This window comes from Aegilops tauschii, chromosome 3 (genome assembly GCF_002575655.3).
Source record: "Aegilops tauschii subsp. strangulata cultivar AL8/78 chromosome 3, Aet v6.0, whole genome shotgun sequence".
Lineage (NCBI taxonomy): Eukaryota > Viridiplantae > Streptophyta > Magnoliopsida > Poales > Poaceae > Aegilops > Aegilops tauschii.
Genome location: NC_053037.3, coordinates 32,312,614 through 32,329,352, shown reverse-complemented (window position 1 = coordinate 32,329,352; position 16,739 = coordinate 32,312,614). Strand labels below are relative to the sequence as shown.

The 16,739-nt window shown below is 44.8% G+C and overlaps 1 protein-coding gene across 1 annotated transcript; it reads right to left on the bottom strand.

Annotated features, from left to right (window-relative positions):
- Positions 1–14,716: 14,716 nt before the first annotated feature.
- Positions 14,717–15,279, bottom strand: LOC109786842 (uncharacterized). Its single transcript, XM_020345404.2, has 2 exons — positions 15,089–15,279; positions 14,717–15,010 (listed from the first exon to the last, which is right to left on the bottom strand). Exons 1-2 carry the CDS (start codon positions 15,191–15,193, stop codon positions 14,846–14,848), a joined length of 270 nt encoding a protein of 89 aa, XP_020200993.1. The 5' UTR covers positions 15,194–15,279; the 3' UTR covers positions 14,717–14,845.
- Between the last annotated feature and the right edge of the window lie 1,460 nt (positions 15,280–16,739).

The following is a 16,739-nucleotide window of genomic DNA, read 5'->3' as shown; positions in this document are numbered from 1 at the left end:
CTCCAGTTGCCGACTTCACCGAGCCTCAGATAGGCGAGGTGCGAAATATGATCAGCCCCAACACACTCAAGAAGGCGGTCTGTGAGCAGAACTCAGTCCCATTACAGGAGATCAAGAAGAAGGCACGCAAAAGAAAGACTAACAAGGGTGCGGGCCAGCCGGCACCGAGTACGATCCGTGCTCAGGACGGGCCACCTTCAACTGCGGATATCTCGAGGAGGGTGCATGTGGCGGGTAGGCCGATGCTACCGAGAAATATGCTCGATGTTGCAACCGGTGCTATGCGGAGTCTGCATGACAGTGTGCTTTCTTTGGAGAAGCGGCATCTCCGAGAGAAGGATGTGGCATAACCGGTTTTCGCGGCCAAGGTGCCAGAGGGCAAGGGCTTTGTGGATAACTCCATCGCGGGTACGATCGTCCTGCGGTTTGATGACATCCACCCTATGTTGAACCTTTATCCGCTGCACTACACCTTCGTTCGGCTATTTTCGCTGAGTATGGAGATGCGGATCATTCGCGACAAGACCCCGGACATCGTGATAGTCGACCCCTTCTACATGCGTGCCAAGATCTTGGGCAGCGCTGGGGACCGGCAAGTCGCGAGTTCTTACCTCGAAGGCATCATTCTAGCAAACCAAGATAAGGACAACTTCCTCGTGCCTTACTTTCCCGAGTAAGTCCTCCCCTCAACCGCCCCGTAACATATGAATTCTTAGATTTCGATCGTTTTTCTTTTAACATTCCGTGTTTTCTGCAGTGACACACATTGCACGCTCATCCTCCTAAGCCCCAAATATTCCATGGCCACGTATTTCGACCCGGACCGTCAGTCGAACGTAGACTACACAAATGTCAAGAAGGTTCTTGATGATGTTCTCCCCGGCTACGTCAAATCTGGAGGCACCTTCACCAGGCCTATTCGTAAGTACGGCAAGCACGTGTTCTCCCACAACACGACGTTCTGCTGCGTCACGCAGCCGCCTGGCGGTCAGAAGGGTGCCTACTACGCCATCCATCACATGCGGGTGATCGTACGGGACCATCATCAACTACTGCTGCCGAGTAGACTCAAAGATTGGGCCGCGAGCGTGTCGGCAATCCAGGACGCGGACATCAGACAAGAATTCTTTCGCATCCAGTCGGAGTTTGCGGAAATCATCCATCAAGATGTCCTTCGTACCTCGGGGCAGTTCTACCTTAGAAATCAACCGTCCAACAATGACATCCACACAATCCTACAAATGCAGGCTGACAACGCCCGTGGTTTCATGACTCCCACGATAGACGGCGGCTTCATCCACGCTCCGGTCCCTTGAGTCGAGTCGAAAGCAGTGATGCTGTGTCTAGTTCTGAAACATCGATTGGCTCATGTTGTAATTAAACTTTAATGAACTTGTAGTATGTCTCTTTGGTTTCGAGAGTCCTTCAACTTAGATGTAATCGATGCTATTAATGTCTTGCTTTTCTCTTCCGATCGTTCTGTTGCATACTTATATATTGCTTATGTATTGTCTGTGAATTGGTACTAACGTTTCGTTTGGCTACTGCATAGCGATGCTGTGGTATGTCGTGTACAAGGGTAAGGTTCCCGGAGTCTACGACGACTGGGAGGAGTGTCGGAGACAGGTTCACCGATTCAGCGGTAACAGTTACAAAGGGTACGCCACTAGGGTCGAGGCCGAGTCTAGATACGCCCGCTATCTAGCGGGAGAGGGGAGGGAGCGTTGGAGGAACCGGATGAAGACGAGTTTCATCGTGATGATGCTCATCGTGATGACCGCAGCTCTCTTCTATGTGATGGTAGTTTAGATGATCGATATCGACTTGTAATGGGAAGAAAAACTCGCGGTCTCGAGACTTGTAATATAATGTTCTATCTTTGTTCGGTCTTTTCAATTCGGAGACTAATATGATGAATTGTATTCGGAGACTAAAATGATGAATTGTATAATCTTCTATTGTATTCGATGAATCTGTTGTTGATGTGTGCTGTCTATATTTTGTCCAATTATACATTTTGTAACCTGTGCAAAAAACAGAAAACTAAAAAATAAAAAAAACCCTAATATTCATACTAATGGCGCATCACATCATAGTGCGCCATTAGTATGCCAGAGCATACTAATGGCGCATCACTAAACAGTGCGCCATTAGTATGCCGAAGTTACTAATGGCGCATCCCTTTGCTGTGCGCCATTAGTATGCCAAAGCACCTGGGTATAGATGGCACCTTGGGAGGCATACTAATGGCGCACTGTTGTATATACTAATGGCGCATCTGTGATGCGCCATTAGTAAAATATACTAATGGTGTGCTACTAATGGCGCACCACTAATGCGCCATTAATGGCCAAATTAGGTGCGCCATTAGTAGGCCTTTTCCTAGTAGCGTCTTGAGCATGGAGGAGTAACAGCGAATTTCTTCATGTATTTTGGAGTCACATACCTGTACTCCCTCCACTCTTTTGCCCATCTCCTTTCTATCCTCTGAATGCGCACCTTGCGCTGATTTTTATCTTCCTCAGGGGGTGTGCAGTACCCGGCATAAATGTCCTCGGGGATTTCAAAGGCAGTATTGATTTCAGGCCTCTTTCCTCCTTTCTGTGGCTTCTTTCCATCTGCCATTTTCTTCAGTTGAGGAATTTGAACAATTGAACTCTCTGAAGAAGTATGCAACTTTTCTTCGAGGAACGCTACAAATGAGTAAAGTTGATGAGAACCTAGTGATTCAGCAGCGGACATGAGTACCTGTGAATAGAGTATAGTTGCGAGGAATTTGGAGAGGTCATATGCGTTCTCAGAAGTTTTTCAAAAAGAACAAGTTTGAGGAATTTGACCAGTTGAGTCTTGAAGAATTTCACTAAGCGTTCTTTGTCTTACATTCCAGAGTTGTATAGATCGAAGATCCACACAATTGAGGAATCTTGAAGAAAAATGATGCTTAGGGAAACGAATCAAGAACAGATGAGATGTGAGGTTTTTAGTGTGTGAAAAAATTGAAGAATAAACACCTTTGAAGATTTGGTAGGAATCATTTTAATCAAAAGGGGCAGTAAAAGTAACTTTTAATTACCCTGGACGAAGAACACGACGAACTGGGATGTGGAGAAGTGAAGTTCATTTGTGCAGATCTTCCACGCCCTAAATCGGCGGAGGAAGACGGCTACGGCAGCGGCGGAGTGAAGATTTCCGCGGCCGGCGCGAGTACAGTGTCGACGAGGTCGAGGCAGTGAAGCTCTTCCTCACCGGCGATGATGAAGTAGCGGTGGCGCTAGGGTTTGAGAAGCTTGAGCTGGAGAGAGGTCGAGCGGAGTAAAAGAAGTGAGGAAGGGGAGATGGGGTATTTATAGCCACGGTGAAAAACCGTTCGGCTGAAGAAATTGGACGAACCTGCCCCTGACCCTTCTCATTCGCTTGACATGTGTCACCCACGTACTGAGAAGTGGAGATCTTGTTAGATCGTGGGTGAATAGATAAGTATATTGTGGGATGCGGAACTGTTTGAGCGGCAAAGCCGAAAATTTGGATAAGATCAGTTAAAAGTTCCGTTCGCAAATTCTTCAGCTGACAAGGACATAGTGAAGATTTTGAATGAGTTTCAAATAGAACGCATATGAAGAATTTGTGAATAGATTGGGTTGAGTATAGCATAGAGGGGGAAGGGTCCGGTCACATTCACTTAGCAGAAAAACCAACTTGAAGAATTAGCCATAAGTGAATGTTGTAGAGGACATAAACTCATATATATATATATATATATATGTGTGTGTGTGTGTGTGTGTGTATATATATATATAGCCATTGAAGAAAAACGACAGAGAAGGTGAAGACAATGCAAAGTTGAAGAATATGAACAACTGAGGAATTTCAAAAACTGAGGAAAAACTTAAATTGAAGATTTTCAACTTTTGTGGTGGCGTGACCCACCGTATAAGAATGATGATTTCAGACACCACGTACAATTGTCGTAGGGTTATGAGAATCAAATTCTTCATTAATTTCTTCACACTTAGAGTGTTATTCTTCATCGATTGAAGAAAAACGTTTCTTCATGTGTTGCACATCTAAGTCATCAATTTTGCATAAGTGTTATGATGAGTGTCCTTTTCAAAGAACATTCGAAGATTCTAAGATATTTAGCACACACCGCAACTTGCTAAATCTCTTCTCATCCAAGGGCTTTGTGAAGATATCAGCTAGCTGTTCTTTAGTCTTCACATGCTCAATAGAAATGTCGCCCTTCAACACATGATCGCGAAGAAAATGATGACGAATCTGAATGTGCTTTGTCTTCGAGTGCTGAACTGGGTTGTGAGCAATCTTGATGGCACTCTCATTGTCACAGAAGAGAGGCACATTCTTCACATTGACGCCGTAGTCCTTGAGAGTTTGCTTCATCCACAGCAATTGAGCACAGCAAGAGCCAGCAGCAATGTACTCAGCTTCAGCAGTAGACAGTGATACGCAGTTCTGTTTCTTCGAGGACCAACAGGCCAAAGATCGTCCAAGGAAATGACATGTACCGGATGTTGACTTGAGGTCCACACGATCACCAGCATAGTCAGAGTCAGAATATCCAATGAGATCAAAAGTCGAGCCCTTGGGGTACCATAATCCTAGTGTTGGTGTGTGAGCTAGATATCGAAGAATATGCTTCACAGCCTTATGGTGTGATTCCTTCGGTGTAGCTTGAAATCGGGCACACATGCAAACAGTAAGCAATATCTGGCCTAGATGCACATAAATACAATAAAGAACCAATCATGGAGCGGTATACCTTTTGATCGAAGTCAATACCATTTTCATCAGTGCACAGATGGCCATTTGTGGGCATAGGAATTTTGACGCCTTTGCAATCTTGCATGCCGAATTTCCTCAGTACATCCTTGAGGTATTTCTCCTGAGATATGAATATGCCATTGTGCTATTGACGAATTTGAAGACCTAAGAAGAATTTCAACTCTCCCATCATAGACATTTGATATTCTTCACTCATCATATAGGCAAATTCATCACTATAACGTTGGTCAGTATAGCCAAAGATGATATCATCAACATATATTTGGCACACAAACAATTCATCATCATATGATTTAGTGAAAAGAGTAGGGTCAAGTGAACCGGGTTTGAAGCCTTTCTTCATGAGGAATTCCTTCAAAGTATCATACCACGCCCGAGGGGCCTGCTTGAGGCCATAGAGGGCCTTATTTAGTCTGAAGACTTTGTCAGGATTCTTAGGATCTTCAAAACCTGGGGGTTGAGCAACATATACTTCTTCCTCAAGCTTACCATTGAGGAATGCACTTTTCACATCCATTTGATATAAAGTGATATCATGATGGTTAGCATAAGAAAGTAATATGCGAATAGCTTCATGTCTAGCAACAGGTGCAAAAGTTTCATCGAAATCAATTCCTTCAACCTATGTGTAGCCTTGAGCTACTAGCCGTGCCTTATTCCTCACCACAAGGCCATTTTCATCTTGCTTGTTGCGGTAGATCCACTTTGTGCCAATGATATTGTGTTTGCGAGGATCTGGACGATTTACCAGTTCCCAAATGTTGTTGAGCTCGAACTGATGTAATTCTTCTTGCATGGCCTGAATCCACTCAGGCTCCAGAAATGCTTCATCTACCATAGTGGGCTCTGTGACAGAGACAAAAGCATAGTGCCCACAAAAGTTAGATAAATGTGAAGCTTTTGAGCATGTGAGAGGACCTGGTGCTTTAATGTCATCGATGATCTTTTCAACTTGCACTTCTTTTGCAACGCGAGGATGAGTTGGTTGTCGTCGAGGAATTTGATCAGCATTTTCTTCAGCACCATTTTCTTCAGCATTTTCTTCAGGTGCATTAGCTCGACGTTCTTCACGTTCTAGAATGAATTCTTCAGCAGATTCTTCGGTAGGAATGACATCCTCAGTAGCCTTGAACTTGATAGTTTCCTCAGGTGCTGGTTCATCTATCACAGAGGGTAGGTGCTCTCTTTGCGAGCCATTAGTTTCATCGAACCGCACATCTACAGTTTTAACAACCTTGTGAAGCACGTTGTTTAAGACTCTGTAGATGTGCGAGTCCTTTCCGTAACCAAGCATAAAACCTTCATGTGCTTTCGGTGCAAATTTATCATTGTGATGAGGATCTCTAATCCAACATTTAGCACCGAAGACTTTGAAATAACTCACATTGGGTTTCTTGTCAGTGAGGAGTTCATATGCAGTCTTCTTGAAGAATTTGTGAAGATATACCATGTTGATGATGTGGCACGCAGTATAAATTTCCTCAATCCAGAAGTGACGAGGTGTCTTATACTCATCAAGCATAGTGCGAGCCATCTCAACAAGAGTCCTATTCTTGCGCTCCACGACGCCATTCTGCTGAGGACTGTAAGGAGCAGATAACTCATGAGTAATACCAAGTTCATCAAGATAGTCATCAAGACCAGAATTCTTGAACTCAGTTCCATTGTCACTTCTAATGTGCTTGATCTTCACACCAAAGTTGGTTGAAGCCCTCGAGGAAAATCGTTTGAAGACTTCCTACATTTCATGTTTGTAAGTAACAATGTGTACCCATGTGTAACGAGAGTAATCATCAACAATAACAAGACCATAGAGAGATGCGTCATTTGTGACAGCTGAGTAATGGTTAGGACCAAAGAGGTCCATGTGAAGCAATTCGAATGGTCGTGTAGTGGTCATGATAGTCTTCGCTGGATGCTTAGCCTTGGTCATCTTTCCAGCTTCACAAGCTCCACACAGGTGATCCTTGAGGAATTTGACATTCTCAATGCCAATGACATGCTTCTTCTTCGCAAGCATGTGCAAATTCCTCATGCCTGCATGACCAAGTCGTCGATGCCATAGCCATCCTTCTGAAGCTTTTGCAAGTAGGCACACGGCTGGTTGCGGTCCTGTAGAGAAATCAACAATATACAAGTCTCCTCTCCTAAAGCCTTCGAAGACTTTGGAATTGTCAGCTTCCATAACCACAACACAACGATACTTGCCAAAGACAACTACCATATCAAGATCACAAAGCATTGAGACATACATAAGATTGTATCCTAAGGACTCGACAAGCATGACTTTGTCCATGTGTCGATCCTTTGTGATCGCAACCTTACCTAGACCCAATACCTGACTTTTGCCTTTGTCAGCGAAGATGATATGCTTCAGATGCGATGGTGATAAGGGAGCATCAATCAATAGATTCTTGTCACCAGTCATGTGATTTGTACATCCACTATCGAGGCCCACTCAGTGGCTTTGGGTTGATCATCCTGCAGATGAATTAGTGCAGCTTATGAACTTCATATACTTCATCAGTGAAGAATATGACATCACAATTCATCAGACGAATTTCATCAACCAATGCAACAGTTAAAACAGTATGACGACGTAAGAAATGAAAGTTCATTTCTTCATGATTAGCCTGCGTCCCTTCAGGAACTCTTCAGGTCTCCAGCAAATTCTTCAGACGTTTAAGCAGGTCTGGAGACCTGACCCTGCAGAAGAGATTAGTTCTTTTTCTTCACCACCCACATCTGAAGGGGTGGAAAAGAGTTCATCACTCTGCGAGCTCCATACGAGAAAGGTGGCATAGAAGCCAATCCATTTCGTTTCACATAAGAGAAGTTAGGGTAAGCATATGAATAAGCAGAGAAATTCTTCGAGGACTTATGAACATAATGATTAGAAGAATAATGCTCATATTCATAGCCCTTGGCTCTTCCCTGCGAAACAGAGTTGTTAGCACGATGATGTTCATATGAGGACTTTGATCCTTTTGAGGAATTTGATCCATGTGAGGAATTTGGTCCGTATGAGGACTTGGATCCATATGAAGAATTTGGTCCATATGACGAATTTGATCTGGGGTTCATATTCTTCACAGGTGGTGTCATGAGGACATTCACTTGAAGACTTTCAAGGCACCTTTTGGGAACCCAGATTTTCTTCATAGGAGAACCGTTCCTGCAGTTAGTGCCAACATATCTAGCAAATACTTCACCATTCTGATTTTTGAACAGTTTATAGTTGGAGTCAAATGACTCATCAGAAGAATGAGAAGATTCACATGTAAAGCCAGATAAATTAGATGGATCAACTGGAGGTCCCTTTGCAGCAACCCATGAGGTTTTGGGGTACTGCTCAGGCTTCCAATATGTACCATCAGCATTGAGTTTCCTCTCAGAGGCAATACCCTCTTTCCTAGGGTTCCTATTGAGGCTTTTGTACATCACAAAGAGTCTGATGCCCTTTGAGGCTTTTGTACATGCCTGTCATGTACAATTCCTTCAGCCCTGCATCGTCAGTGATACTAGCAATGTCCTCAGATGAGGAATTAGTCATAGAAAAGATAGTTGAAGAATTTGTAGCATTAGAAGCATTTGAACATTCAGGTGAAGAATTAGCAGATTCACGTTCAATGCATTTCAAACATCGAGGAACAAATTCTTCCTGAGCAGCGCTGATTTGTTGAGAAAGTAATGAATCGCAATCCTTCTGGAGATCTTCATAACTCACTCTTAGCTTTTCAAGATCTTGCTTTCTTTGAAGAAATTCATAAGAAAGCTTCTCATGATCAGACAAGAGAGTGTTATGATGACCTTGAAGGTTGTCAAACCTAGTTTGAAGTCTCTGAAGATTTTCATTCAAGGTTTTAGTGCGATCCATTTCTTCACCCAACATATCATCACTTTTGTCTAGCATGTTTTGAACCCTTTCAAGGGCCCTTTGTTGTTTCACAGCAATCTTAGCAAGTTTAGAATAGCTGGGCTTAAGGTTTTCATCAGATTCATTCTCACTTGACTCAGAGGAGGTATATTTGAGTACCTTGGCACCCTTTGACATGAAGCAATAGGTGGGAGCGTAGTCATCATTGCCTTCATCAGCCTTGTTGGTGAGGTCATTTTCTTCAGTGTTGAAGATAGACTTGCTGACGAATGCGGTAGCGAGGGCCAGGCTCGCCACGCCGGATTCGGAATCCTCAGATGCCTCCTCTTCCTCATTTTCTTCAGATTCAGCCTCAGAGTCCATTTCCTTGCCAATGAATGCCCGAGCCTTCTTGGAGTTGCTCTTCTTGTGAGATGAAGACTTTGAGGATTTTGATGATGATGATTTTGAGGATTTCTTCTTTTTCTTCGCATCATCAGAACTGTAATCCTTGTATTTCTTCTTCTTGATTCCTTTTCCCACTGAGGACAATCTTGAATGTAGTGTCCTGGTTTCTTGCATTTGTGACAAAGCCTCTTCTTGTAGTCACTGGATGAGGAATCATTGCTCCTTGAGGGTCTTCCAAAGTGACCACGTCTTGAGAACTTCTGGAATTTATTCACGAGCAGTGCTAGATCATGGCTCAGTTCTTCAGGGTCACCAAGGCTGCTGTCAGAGTCTTCATCCTCAGACTCAGAAACTGCCTTGGTCTTCAGTGCACGTGATTTGCCATAGCTCGAACCATATAGGTCTATCTTTTCAGCAAGCTGGAACTCATGAGTGTTTAGCCTTTCGAGGATATCAGCGGGATCAAGTGACTTGTAATCAGCACGTTCTTGTATCATCAATGCCAGAGTATCAAATGAAGAATCAAGCGATCTCAACAATTTCTTGACCACCTCCTGGTCGGCGATGTCAGTGGCACCAAGTGCTTGAAGCTCATTTGAGATGTCAGTGAGGCGATCGAAGGTTTGTTGAACATACTCATTGTCGAGTCTTTTGAAGAGGTTGAAGAGATTGCGAAGAACATCAACTCGAGAGTCACGCTGAGTTGAGACTCCTTCATTCACTTTGGACAGCCTATCCCAGATAAGCTTAGCAGTTTCCAAAGCACTCACTCTTTCATACTGTCCTTTGCTCAGATGGCCACATATGATATTCTTCGCTTGAGAATCGAGTTGCTTGAATCTCTTCACATCGGTAGCGTTCAGTGAGGGTGAGACAGAGGGAGCACCATTTTCCACAACATACCAGAGGTCGTTATCAATTGCCTCAAGATGCATTCGCATCTTATTCTTCTATTAGGGGTAGTCCGTCCCATCGAAGGTAGGACACCCAGCAGAGACGTTGATCATACCTGCGGTTGACATAACTAAAACTCCAGGCGGTTAAACAAAAATCACACAGAACAAGGGAGTACCTTGCTCTGATACCAATTGAAAGTGCGTTATATCGACTAGAGGGGGGTGAATAGGCGATTTTTATGAATTCTTCACTGAGGAATTTGTGGGTGAGGAAATTCCTTAGCGAAGAACTACTTGCAGCGGAATAAGTACTGAAAAGTATGCATAGCAGAACACAAGCATAGTCATCATGATGAAATGAAGACAAGCACAGGGTACAAAAAGCGTAAACACAGGACAACACAGGATGAAGACAAACAGACTGAAGAAATTGAACTGAGGAAATTGAGAAAGTCTTCAGTCAAAGTCTTCAAACACAGATATGAACAAGCATACAACACAGTAATGAGGAAATGAAAGAGTTGAGGAAATAGAACCAGTAGGCTTGGTGAAGACAATGATTTGGTAGACCAGTTCCAACTGCTGTCTCAGTTGTACGTCTGGTTGGAGCGGCTTGGTATTTAAACCTGAGGACACACAGTCCCGGACACACAGTCCTCACTATTCTCCTTGAACTCAGGTCACACAGACCTCGTCCAATCACTCGTGGTAAGTCTTCAGGTGACTTCCAAACCTTCACAAACTCGCTCACTCGGCGATCCACAATTTCCCCTTGGATGCTTTGGACCATGACGCCTAACCGTCTGGAAGAAGCATAGTCTTCAAAGGTAACACGCGTCGGATCCACGCAGGATCAATCTCTTCAGTGATGCTCAATCACTTTGGGTTTGTAGGTGTTTGGGTTTGGGTTTTTCCTCACTTGATGATTTTCGCTCAAAGTCCTCGGAGGATGGGATGCTCTCAATTGACAAGTGTCAGTTTCTCTCGAAGCAGCCAGCCAGCCACTGGTTGTAGGGGGCGGCTATTTATAGCCTAGGGAGCAGCCCGTCATGATAAGACATAAATGCCCTTCAATGATATGACCGTTAGGTGGGTAGATATTTTGGGACAGCTGGCGCATAGCACAGCAACGGTCAGAAATTTGAGTATCAAATTCCTCAGGGCTATCATGTTCCTCACTGTGTAGGCAATCCGCACTGGCGAATTCCTAACTCCTCAGTCAGAACAAATTCCTCAGAGACCAGCAGAACTTCGTCTCTGTCACTGAAGAATATGACTGAACTGTATGAGATTTCCAATGGCTTCACTCGAAGGGATTGGTAGGTGTAGGATTTTGAGTTGAGCATCACATGGAAATTCTTCCTTAGTATTTCCTCGACCCCCTTTAACAGTACGGTGTTTCCTATGACTCAAGAAAGAGAAGATGAAACTACGAAAACAAAAGTCTTCACGCTTCATGTTCCTAAATTGAATACCAAGTCTTCAAGGTCACACCAATTTCTTCACTTTCAAAGTCTTCAGAAAGTCTTCAGAAATCCAAAGTCTTCAGTCGAAGGACTTCATTTTTAGGGGTCGACTTTCTCTGTAAATATCAAACTCCTCATAGACTTATAGACATGTGTACACTCATAAACACATTAGTCCCTTAACCTATAAGTCTTCAATACACCAAAATCACTAAGGGGCACTAGATGCACTTACAACTCCCTCGATCAGGAGGTCACGACACGGTGGTGGTGGTGGTCGACAAGTTCTCTACATACACCCACTTTATACCACTGACACACCCATTTACAACTTTGCAGATCGCCAAAGCTTTTATGAGAGAAATCTTCCGACTCCATGGACTGCCATTAGCGATCATTTCAGACCGGGATCGCATCTTCACAAGCGTCGTGTGGCAGGAACTCTTCCGCTTGTGCCGCACCAATCTCTGTCTCAGCTCATTGTACCATCCCCAAATGGGCGGGCAGACCGAGCGGGTCAATCAATGCTTGGAAGGATATCTCAAGTGCGCTGTTCATTCCTACCCGGAGAACTGGTATAAGTGGCTCCTGCTCGCTGAATACTGGTACAACACCTCCTTCCATTCTGCCCTGGGAAGAACACCATTCGAAGTGATCTATGGTCACCTGCCTCCTGAGTTTGGGGTGGCTCAGCTCGACGAGTCTGCAGTACCAGATCTGGCAACTTGGCTCCAGGAGTGTGAGATCATGGTCGAACTCTTGCAAAAGCAGATGAAACGCGCTCAGGACCACATGAAAGCTCAGGCAGATCGGCACAGGACTAACAAGGATTTCTAGGTTGGTGATGTTGTCCTCCTGAAGTTGCAGCTGGTCATCCAAACGTTAGTCGCACAGAGACCACACCAGAAGCTAGCCTTTCGCTACTTTGGACCATAAAGAGTGCTGGCACGTGTGGGCAAGGTTGCATACAAACTACAACTACCTCCACAAAGAAAAATTCACCCCGTCGTCCATGTTTCTCAACTGAAGAAGGCAGAGGGGGCAACAGTGCCGGTAAGTGCTACATTACCCCCTGACAACACTGTATTGCAGGTCGAACACTTTTCGAAAAAGGTGTTGAAGCACAAAACGGTGTGAGTCTCTGGTGTCCTTTTCCCCCGCGTCCGCGTGCAATGGAGCGCCCTCCCAGCGTCCATGTCCACATGGGAAGATCCTGCAATGCTTCAACAGCAGTTTCCCACTTCGCCTCCTTGGGGACAAGTCGGCACACAAGATGGGGGGAATGTCACGCCTGGCAAGGCGTCCCCACTCACCATCAAGGAGATGGAAGGCTCAAGCAAGGTGGCAAGCATGACTGAGTCAAGGAAACATATGGGTGACTGACCAAGGGTTCCAGCTGTAAGAGTAGGTGTGGCCTGCGTGTCGTGGGAGAGGATAAAGTATGGCCTCGCTGTGTGTGTGAGGCATGGAGATTATTGTAATTGATGAAATGAAGGAACGAAGCTGCTCTTTGTCCTCCTCCTAGCCCGATCCCCTTTCCTTCCTCTCTCTGCAACTACCAATCCCCAACCCTAGATCGAGGTTCGTGACAATTGGCATACCTCTAATTCTCAAAGAGTTGATTGGTTCATAACAACGATTCCATGAGAAAGCCGCAATAGAAAAAATAAAGACATTCTTTTAAAGAACGCCCAAAGGTTTGAGCAGGATATGGTAATAAATATACATGATATGTAAACTTAACTATATAGCAAGTGAGCATATTGTAGAGAGATAAATGCAGAGTTGGAAGCAACATATTCATAGATCATCAGAGTCTAATTGTAGCAGCATATCCTTGTGAGATGGATACACCTTCTGAACTTCTCTCTACCCTACACATATAGTCTAATTGTAGCAGCAGATGAGCGACATGTGTCACTTTGAAAGCGCGGGTTTACTTCCAGAGGGGGCGGGGGGTGAATGAGAGATTTTTGGAAATTCGTCAAACTCCGAAGACTTTGACGAAAATCACAGTGAAGAAATAGAGAGAGAAACTAATTCATCACAAAAATGTAAAACATACATCCAGGATAGATACATGTGAAGAACATGTAATCATAGAGACATTGAGGCATAAAGAATATGAACTGAAGAAGTGAAAAACAACATGATGAAAGTCTTCAATTCAAAGTCTTCATAGGGCGGATCAAAAATTCTTTAGCAGCGGAATAACAGAAAGTAAAGGGGTTGAGGAATTTAAAACCAAGTACACTTAGTGAAGACACGACGATTTGGTAGACCAGTTCCAATTATTGTATCAACTCTACGTCTGGTTGAGGTGGCTGAGTTTGACCTTTGAGGACACTTAGTCCTCACCGTATTCCTCTTGAGCTAAGATCACTTAGACCTCGCACAATCACTCGTGATAAGTCTTCAAGGTAGACTTTCAAAACCTTCACAGACTTGTTCAACGGCACGCGACAATTTACTTTTGGGTGCTCAGAACTTGACGCCTAACCATCTGGAAGAAAGATAGTCTTCAAAGGTAACAAACGTCGGATCACACGGATCAAATTCTTCAGTGATGCTCAATCACTTTGGCTCTGGTTGGGTTTTTCCTCACTTGGGTTCTCTCAAAGTCGTCAGAGGAAGGGTTTCTCTCAAATGACAAGTGTCGATCTCTCTCTAGAGCAGCCAACCAACTAGTGGTTGTGGGGCAGTTATTTATAGCCATAGGCTGAACATCGCCGACCCATTAGCCGCTTGGCAGCGACGTGGAGGCGGACACCTTCGCGTCCGGGTCTTCTGAGGAGTAGGTTACGGAGGCGGAGCTGGGGAGCACCGAGGCCGAACTGAAGAAGGCGAAGTTTCAATTCTCAGGGCTCATGGCCGGACACGGGGAACGGGCGCGGACGACCATTTATTAGGTATTAATTATACCTCCAGAGCCAGACTAGCACCGCTTTTAGGTGAAGTATGTGAATTGTAATGAAATCTGTCATGTTTATATTAAATCCGGTCATAAATTTCATTCAGTTTATTGAGAAGTGTTCGAAATGTATGCGGGTACTGTTGAATGGCGGCCTCCTGGATCCATACCCACTAATGGATGCGGGTGGAAATTCACGGGTCGTCGTTGGAGATGCCCTAATGCTGCGTGCTGTGGGCGTCTAGATGGGAGCCGTGAAGTGCCTCACCAAGACATTAGTGCTGGACTGATGTACTGGTGTTTGTACTTACTTAATATAAATCATTTTTTTCTTGCCGAAGACAAACACTTTACCTAAAGCCGGTTTACATACAAAAGATTAGAAAACGTCTTGCTGGGCCTGGCCAACGTTCCATGAAAGCATCCCCGAAAACATTTCTTACCATCAAAATTATTTATGATTATTGGCATCCTGAATTATTTCTTAGCTGGATCGTTTCTACAGAGCTCAACTAACGGGGCAGCAGCAGTTGCTTCTGTCGTTGCAGAAGGCTCCGGGCACCGGCGGCGCCCGCACGCCGCCGCAGAACTTCTTGCACCGGTGGTCGGTGCAGTGCGGGAAGTAGTTGGAGTAGCACGACGCCGGCACAAAAAGAGCATCAGACCCGTCGATCTGCAAAACAATTGTGTACTAGTAAATCTTTCTAATCTCAGACACAGTGCAAATCAAATAGCAAAATTAACTACTAACCTCTTTGCGGGCTCCGCACGAGGAGAGAAGGAGGGCGGTGGCCATGACCACCATGAGGGCGGCCACGACGTTGCAGCGCATCGTGTTCTTCTTCAGCACCGCCATGGCGTGCAGTCCAGGAGGGGGTTAGCTAGTCAGCTACGCTTGTGTACGTGGAGTTCTTCTTCCTTTGTGTTTCCTTGAGTGTTTATATATAGGCCGTCGTGTGTGTTTGTGTAGCCAATTATGTTTAACGGCATCGCCGGATGTGTCCACCGCAGATGCCATAAGCAAGCGTGGCGCCGCGAGGTTGATCGTCAAGAGAATAACTGGTGTGGCGCCAGAGTCGTGTGCGTACGTGAAGTAGCTAGTGCGGTGCGCGTGGGTGGGCTAGAACCAGAAAGAATTTATTCCCAAAGCATGAACCGAATGAACAAAGAATGTATTCCCCGTCTCCTTCTGCTTTTGCTTTCGGCCTTTCCCTACCTTTAAACAGTTGTTCTCCCAGCCCTGTTTCTATCTCGCGTTATGGGTCAAATCATTGGCCAAGAGATATGTACATTATGTTGGAAATATGAGCAATTTACCAAATGATTTTATTAATAAAAATACTAGATAAAGCATGACTAATATAGCAGAGACAAAACTAGTTATGCGATCTGGCAGAGAGAAGGTAAATAACATCTGTATATAGGAACTGTAACCAAGTTTATCTATAGTAGACAGTAGGACAAGTTTCATATATGAAGCAGAATCTAGCATATCTAGGGCAAACACTAGAACAAGAAACTGTAGCAAAACCTCTAATAAAAAGAGGAAGAACACGTACGGGACAGCAGCAGCAGAAATACTAGACTTGGGGTAGACATGCTCTCCAGCCATGTCGTTGATGAGGTTGTCGATGTCGGGGAAGTAGTCACCGGAGTCCGTGATGAAGAAGTCAGTAGTTGCGCGGAGCGCTCCCCAAAAACCTTATCACCCTTCTCCCGTACAGGACTCAAAGTAGTGCGGTTTCGGAGGCCTACTGTCCCGACTCGCGGCGCGGCGGGCGGCGGAGGAGGAGCGCGCGTGGATGTCCCTCTTGTTCTCATGCTTATACAAGTGGGGAAAGAACCTCCCTTATAAAAAGGTCTAACTCCCTCTAAACTAGCAATGTGGGACTAAACTTTTGTTCCAGTTCTTGCCTTGCACGAATGGGCTGCGTGGGCCTCTAGGATTTATTAGGAATTTCTAAAACTGCTATTGGGCTAGGCGCAAAATAGACAAAATTCCAGCACATTACAAGTATAGGTTAAACTATTAATTAATTATTTATGGGTGCTACATGTCGGCCGGCGGATTTTAAAAGATACGTCATCTGGCGAGCCGCCGAATCTGGCGGATTAAGCGGCAGAGCGCCCTCTTCTACCATTGCAACACAGGCCGTGTTGCAGAAAATTTCTGCAACATGAGTCATGTTGCAAAAAAAATTATAACATAGGCTAGTTTTTTCTTTGTAACACATGTCTTCTTGAAGTTCTTTTATGCAATAGGGGTCTTGTTTCAAAGAAAAATCAAGAGAGGCGCAGGGCAGCGGCGACCGGAGCCGGCGCCGGAGGCTGCCATGGCGGCAAGGGCATCCAAGGGTGAGCCGATCCGGCGACAACATGTCATGGGTGGTAGTACCTGGCCA

Coding starts and splice junctions, on each gene's coding strand:
- LOC109786842 (XM_020345404.2), bottom strand. CDS start 15,193: ATGGCGGTGCTGAAGAAGAACACGATGCGCTGCAACGTCGTGGCCGCC. Junction 15,011..15,088: donor CGTGCGGAGCCCGCAAAGAG/GTTAGTAGTTAA, acceptor ATTGTTTTGCAG/ATCGACGGGTCTGATGCTCT.